Here is a 7,455-nt window from a genome sequence, read left to right on the forward strand (position 1 = left end):
AAAAGGGAAGAAAACGGGTTTTTTTTCCCCCCCCCTCCCTAAACCTAAAAACCCCCCAAGCGGGGACACGACCTCTTAAAGTTTTTTTTTTCTCCCCACCCCCTCCTTTTTTTTTTTTTTGGGGCCGTCGCCCAGGCGGGAAGGTCACGAAAACCCAGGCCCAGCGGGTTTTTTTTGGGGGGGGTGTTAATGCGGGAGTGGCTTTCGGGGAAGAACGAAACAAGGGTTTTGCCCTGTGAAAGAAGGGCATGCAACTTGATTGTCTCCTTGATAATCGTTAGTTTTCTTCTCCTGCCTCACAGCGCTGGGGGTCATGGGACCCACCTCATGCACTGGTTTGCAGCACAGAGCCCAGCACACAGGAAGTCCAGTAAGTGCGAGCCTGGAGGTGAAAGAGCAGGTCTGATGGTGCCCAAGTCTAGTTTCAGTTTTGCAAGATGAAGAGAGTTCTGGAGAAGAATGGGGTGATGGTTGCACAATAATGTGAATGTGTTACAGGTGCAAAGTTCGTGCACCCGATGCTTCCAAAGAAAGGCCACTATTCCAACCATTGGCTGCACATTAGAATCACCTGGGAATCTTTTTAAAATCCTGATTTCTGGGCCGCATCCTCTGGAAATTCTGTTTCTTTGTTTGTACTATGTGTGCCCACTCCATACAAAGAAACAGAATTCCGGAGGATGAGGCCCAGTAATCAGGATTTTAAAAAGATTCCCAGGTGATTCTAATGTGCAGCCAAGGTTGAGAACCACTGGCCTAAGGACTGGGTGGAATTCCTAAAATGTGCCAGTGATCAGCTGAGTACTGAATAAATGTACATTTTGTGCTTTATTCTCCATGAATGTATTCTAGGCATCTGAGTACATTGTTTCGAAATCATTTCATAACTCCAGTTGATAAATTCTTTAACTTTTGTTTTTCTTATATTTTAGAAATCTACAATAAATACTCATTTAAACATAATGGCCTTTTGTGACTTCCATGTAAGTGTGCAGAGTTATATATACTCTGTGACTCAGAGTTTGAGGCCCCGGAACAGTATATCAGGAATTGATTGGGTCTTGGTTAGCTTCTTTCCCAGGACCCATAAAGAAATTCTTGGTGCTGTCTTCTGCCGGTTTTCTTCTGTTGGTTATGATTCAGCTTTTCATTTGGCTGTCAGTTTCTCAGAATTCAGTGATCCTACAGCTCTCAGGGGTCTACCTTGGGAGTGTTTCTCCTTGTGCCGGTGTTTGAGGCTAAACACTCTTATTTTTCTTTTTTGTCCTACTTCTCAAAACTACCCCACCTATGATATAGGAAATTTAATGAATGGCAATACATATTTCTTTAACTTTTAATTTTTAATTATTGTAACATAATTTCAGACCGACAGAAAAGTTGCAAGTATAGTACAAAGAATTCCCATATAGCTTTCAGCAGACATCCCAAATATTAGCATTTTACCTGTTACTCATGGGTATACATATCCTCAGAATTACTTGATGCCCCTTTAGTCCTAGGTACCTCAGTCTGTATTTCTTCAAAATAAGGGCATCCCTCTGAAATATCCACAGTACGACGATCAAAATTAGGAAATGTTTGGATCTACAGACAGATCCTCTTTATTACCTCATTATTATGAGGACCAACTGACATTTTTTCAGCCCTTATTTTATTAGATCTCTTTGCTTATTTATTAGCAGCAATCATTCCTTTTCTAAATACTCTACCCCTTTTCTCTCTTACACACTGTCTCTTCTCACTTGCTTCATTGCTTTCATGGACCCCTCTACATCTGTTACTATATATATAATTATTATTTTTAATTAAAGTATAGTTGACAACGCTTTACAATTTTAATTTCCCTAAGATTGTCTCCTTGGTTACTTATGTTTTCAAATACTACCTACATTCTATAGACTTTCTAGTTATCAAGATCTTTGTTTGCTCCAAGATGCAAATCCATAGGGTAATCACCTAATATATATCTCTACTTGGATTTCCAAGATATCTCTAATTCAGTGCTCTAAAAGGAAATTTATATTACATGCGCTAAAACTCTATATTTTCTTTTAAGTAAAGGTAGATATCACTGTCTGTTTTGTAATCAAAGCTAAAAATAATGTCACCATTAATTAGTTCCCCCTCATGCATCCAATCAATATATGTTTGTGTCCTTAGAACACAATGCATGTACTCATTTCTCTCTCCCTCCTCCCCTTCTCTCTTTCTCTTTTCTTCTCCCTACTACACTCCCACTGGCCCGCTTTGGGCTGTTTTCATCTCACAGATAGACTTCTGTCAACACTATCCTAACTAGTTTCCCGCCTCTGGCCTCACCTTCTCAAATTCATTTTCACAGTGAGCAGAGTGTGCAAGACTCAAATCTGATGATAATCCTCTGCTGAAACATTTTAATGGCTCACCATCAACTACAAATCAAAACTCAGCAGACTTCTGAAAAGTAGTATTTTGAGCTTTGTGGGCCAGGTAGTCTGTGCCAGGACTCAAATCTGCCCCTGTAGCGAGAGAGCAGCCACAGATAGTCTGTAAATGAGTGGGTCTGGCTGCATTTCAGTGACACTTTCTTACAGAAACAAGTGATGGCTTGGATTTGGCCTTTTGGCCTCCGGGTCATAGTGGTGAATTTAAGTTTCTAATTAAGGCATTAAGGGAACTCCATGCTCAGACCCCTTCTTCCTTTGCACACCTGAGGTCAGCCATAGTCTTACTTTTCAAGTCTATATGGACCTCTGTCTTTGCTGTTTCAGTGTTTTTTGCAGCTGTCCTTTTTGGTTCTGCCTGATTCACTGGTCATCAATGTCATAGCTATTTTTGTCTTGTATAGCCCTTGCTCCTAGATTATTAATATTTTGAGAGCAGAGTATGACAACTTTGTATGTCATGAACCAAGAGCATGCTCTTTACACAAAATAGAAAATTAGCAGATTTATTTGAATCCACTCATTATTTAAACCGTGTATTTTTTAAAAAATTAGAATATGATGCAGTTCAATTGTTTGTTTTGTTTTAAATTCTTAGAGACAAATAAAAAGTGGTGTGTTTTGGAAGGAGGCTTCCTGAGTTACTATGAAAATGACAAGTCTACCACTCCCAATGGCACCATTAACATCAGTGATGTCATCTGCCTGGCTGTGCACAAAGAGGACTTCTATATAAACACCGGGTAGGTCTGTCACTGCACGGGCAGGAGGTGGAAGCATGTCTGGTATCTGTCATACAGGTAATAAGTGTTCTAAGGACATTTGTTATTTCGGTTCTTCCATTGCTTATTATGGAAGGATTAAGTGGATTCTTGAAGCTGACTCATTTTGCAGCTTCTGAAAGTTCCTTAGGGAATTTACTAAAAAGAGAAAATTAAAATATTGCATTAGGTAATATGAAAGGCTGACATGTTTGCATCTAATCTTAAGTAAATTTATAGTAATTCCTTCATGACATATAGTCCTATAATTTTTATGACATACTCATTATTTAAAGTAGTGGACTAAGGGCAAAATTTATGCATCGGTTTAAGGCACCATGGTTCTAATAGATGACAAAGGAAAATATCTGTTGATGATTTATTCATATTAATATCAGCAAAATACTAAGTATATATAGTAACATATGGAAGTGCTAAATTTCTTAAAGATCTACTTTGACATTTTAATTGTCTCAGAAAGGTTGCAATTCTAAGAGTAAGCATTATTTAATATATCGTCTCACAGATTAGTTAAACAGAAATTTCCATGAGGACTTTTAGAAACAGCATCAAAGATCTTTGTTGTGGAAGTTACTCATCACATTTTGTGATGAAATTAATGAGAAAATACAAAAAACAAATCTGCAAAAGTTAACTATAAAGGAGCATAGTATTTAATGAAAATTCTGTATAAAAAAAAAGAGATTTGCAAAGCTTTTTCCATTATATGATATTACATGAAACATTAAGTAATGATCAATATATTCTAGTTGAGGTGACTGTTGTTTTCTAATAAATCTAGTTTGATTTTTTATGCAAACAAATTTGATTATTAGTTGATTTGTTTTTATTTTAATTTAACAGAGCTTTTATCCTAAGTGAATTATCAGTTTACTGCGTCTTATTGTGGAATGTTAAAATAAGTGCATTCAGTGCATTAAGATACTTAATTAGTAAATAAAATATAATTTAAAATAATATGAGTTTATGTCAGCATATAGTTATTTAAAAATAAAACATTCTTGGTAGAGTGATATTGATACAAATAGATGTTCAGGAGAAAGCAGCCAGATTCTGAATTGCTGTAAGTAGCATATTACAGAGTTTGAACTCAGTAATGTAGGCCCTGAGGGTTAAGCAGTTTTGGGGGAAAGCTGGCTACAGTGGTAAGGAAGAGTTTAGAGGAAGAGGTTTCCTAATTACCGAGAGTTTAACTAGAGGAAGAGATGATTAAAAAAGTGGGTTGAGAGAATATTACGATTGATCTGATAAGATTAAACGTCTGATTAACCAGATGAAAAACTGACCGTAAAGGGGAGAATAAATTAAACGAGATGGTTTTGAGCTTATTGATGAGGTAAATTGGAACATGAAAGATATGTAACAGGCTTTGGGTAAAGGAGGAAAAAGGAAGATAACTATATGATATAGGGTATTTTGAGGTCTTTAGGTAATAGCATACACGCTTAGCATGTTCCATGAAATAGTTTAAGTTGTAGATGAGAAACCACGGGAAGAATTCAGGATAAAGGGATGTTACTCTGATTTTATCTATAGGAAGGAGCTGACATGCACATTTACTCATTTGAATAAAATACATACCATCAGCAGAAAACTGTGAGAGATTGATTTCACAGCATTATCCAGTTTTCAGAATGCATTTAATGAAAAAAACTTGACATTCATGTGATTTGTTTTCATAAGAGCCAAGCATAACTGGCAGTATCGTTTTATTCGTGTGTGCCATAGGCCCATCTTCACCTTTGAGATCTATCTGCCCTCAGAACGTGCGTTTTTATTCGGAGCTGAAACATTTCAAGCCCAAAGAAGATGGACAGAGGCAATAGCTAAGGTATTTAAAGATTGCATTATTCCCCTAAACCCAGAGAAGTTTCTCAACTTGGGGACTACGGTTGAGCTTTAGAGGTCCACGAAAATTTCATACACGATTCTGGGAAGAATGTCCATACTTCATTAGGTTTTCAAAGGTTATAATCAAAGAGGTTAAGGGCTACCTTCCTAGAGCCTTAAGCAGAGAAGAAATTAATATCGGACCCTGGGGAAATTATTCTTCAAATAAAGGTCATGTTTTGATGATTAAGATTTTTTTCATCATTGTAAAGTCGTTTCTGTGAATGTCTTTTTATGAGTAGTTATCTTACTCATGGTATACACAAAGGGGAAAAGGCAGATTCAGTAAAAGATGCAAATGAAGACAGTGAAGGCTGACATTTTGGAAAGTACCACACATCAACAGAGAGAATGTCTTTCTCTTTCAATTCTATATTTATGGAGAAAAATGGTTAAGATGTTGCCGTTTGAAACTGCGTTAATAGCTGTTAATACCTTTAAGATTGAGAGCAAGTTCTGAAAAATTCTGAAATTTAGGTTACTTTTAAATCTTTAAGATAGAAAATCAAAAATAATTTTCCTACCTTTCCTCATATCTGCAGGTAAGGAAGGGATTTCCTATATTCACTCTCTTTCTTACTTTTCTGTATTTGTTTTAACAGCAATTTGTTCCCTTTTTTGCTGAAAACTTAACACAAGCTAATTATGATTTGATTGGTCAACTCTACTACAAAGACTGCCATGCCCTGGATCAGTGGAAAAAAGGCTGGTTTGCTATGGACAAGTCTAGTTTGTGTTTTTGCCTTCAAACGCAGGAAGTTCAGGAAGATAGAATGAACTTAAGAAGACTGCAAGAGCTAAGTAAGATTTTTTTGTCCCCATCTTATATTTTGGACACAATTTTTATTGCATATGTTAATAGCATCTTTTACATAAAATTATATGAGGACTCACTCCAAAATATATGACTAAGGAGTATTAATAATTGTGTCTTTATGTGTATTTAGTGGGTATTTAGTAAAACGTTCTTAAGAAATGTGTTGATGTTTTTCTCTTCTCCCTCTAGCTATCAGCACAATGGTTCAAAATGGGGAAAAAGTGGATATTTTGCTCTTGGTAGAGAAAGGGAGGTAAGTGCGTTTTTGTCTTTGTCTTTGACTCTTTAATAACTAGGGAGTGGGATATTCTGTTTATGGGGGAGAATCCATGATTTTATAGCCTGCTAGACATTTTATGAATTGTGTGTGTGTGTCTGTATATATATATTTACATACTCTTAAGTAGAAAGAGTATATGAGTGAAGCTTACATATTTTTTTGTATTTGCTATGAGAAACTCAGTAACACTAGTTATTATAATTTTCTGTAGACCTAGATGCCTTTGGGACATTCACATTTAAGCATTTGGAAGCACTTTGGTAGTTGTAAATATATTTTCAGTGTAGATATGTGAGGAATAAATAATATCCTGAAGTATTTTTGCATGTGATTCATGCATAGCTAATTTATTCACTTTTTTCAATAAATTCAAAGCATCTACTGTGCATCAGGTAACTGTTGAGGCTATGGTGATGAATAAAATAGACATGGTCCCTGCCTTCATGAAGCATGCACACTAATGGGGGGAACAGAAGAGAAGCAGAAAAGAAAATTACATTTTATTGTGTCCATAAATTTTAACTGGCTTAAAGCAAACTGAAGAGAGAGCAGCTGATGGAGAGTGTTCTGTTTCAGGTAGGGGTAAGGGTAGGCATCTTCTGCATGAAGTGAAGAAGCAAACCATGCAGCAGTCTTCATAATGTTCCAGGCATCAGGTCAAGGCTATTTTGAAGACCCTAGTGCATTGTGCTTGGCATTTTCAAGGTCCACAAGGAAGCTACTGGGGAGATCTGAATGAATAGGAGAGTGGGAAGTAACGATTTCAGAGATACTCCTGGGCCAGATTCTATAGGGCCTTACAGGTCATTATATGTAACGTGACGGAGCCTTGGTGAATGCACATCATTTTGGAGGCGGGGCAGTTGTCAGGAGTAGCCATCCTGGAATATTAAGCTGGTTTACCCAGGGAGTGAATCCAGAAACCAAGAGAGAGTGTCCAAAACCTAGAAAGAGCATTTCAAGAAGGAAGGAAGAGTCAGAAGTGTCCGGTGCTGCCTGATGAGGACAGATACTCCCTGAGTAAGTGGTGCGGACTGCACCTGCTGACTTTGAGAAGCGCAGAGGTGAGAGAGCAGAAACCAACTGGGTTAGGTGCAGGCTAGGAACCGAGTACATGGAAACAGTTAGTGAGGTTAGTTTGTCAAGGAAACTGGAGCTTAGTAGGATTATCGAAGTAGAAGGGATTTGACCTAGAAAGGGAATGTGTGTGCCGTTTGATTTTAGATGGCTTGGAATTGTCCAGCTTTAAATTTGGATGGG

At 37.2% G+C, this 7,455-nt stretch overlaps 1 protein-coding gene across 1 annotated transcript in view; it reads left to right on the top strand.

Annotated features, from left to right (window-relative positions):
- ARAP2 (ArfGAP with RhoGAP domain, ankyrin repeat and PH domain 2) overlaps positions 1–7,455 on the top strand; it is a gene marked incomplete at its 3' end in the record, with an annotated part of 108,584 nt that overhangs the window by 85,123 nt on the left and 16,006 nt on the right. The window contains exons 16-19 of the mRNA XM_006088530.3: positions 3,025–3,169; positions 4,937–5,039; positions 5,701–5,899; positions 6,105–6,168. Coding sequence (XP_006088592.1) covers positions 3,025–3,169; positions 4,937–5,039; positions 5,701–5,899; positions 6,105–6,168 — 511 coding nt within the window. The remainder of the gene's footprint in view (positions 1–3,024; positions 3,170–4,936; positions 5,040–5,700; positions 5,900–6,104; positions 6,169–7,455) is intronic.

This window comes from Myotis lucifugus, unplaced genomic scaffold (assembly GCF_000147115.1).
Source record: "Myotis lucifugus unplaced genomic scaffold, Myoluc2.0 scaffold_48, whole genome shotgun sequence".
In the NCBI taxonomy this organism is placed as follows: domain Eukaryota; kingdom Metazoa; phylum Chordata; class Mammalia; order Chiroptera; family Vespertilionidae; genus Myotis; species Myotis lucifugus.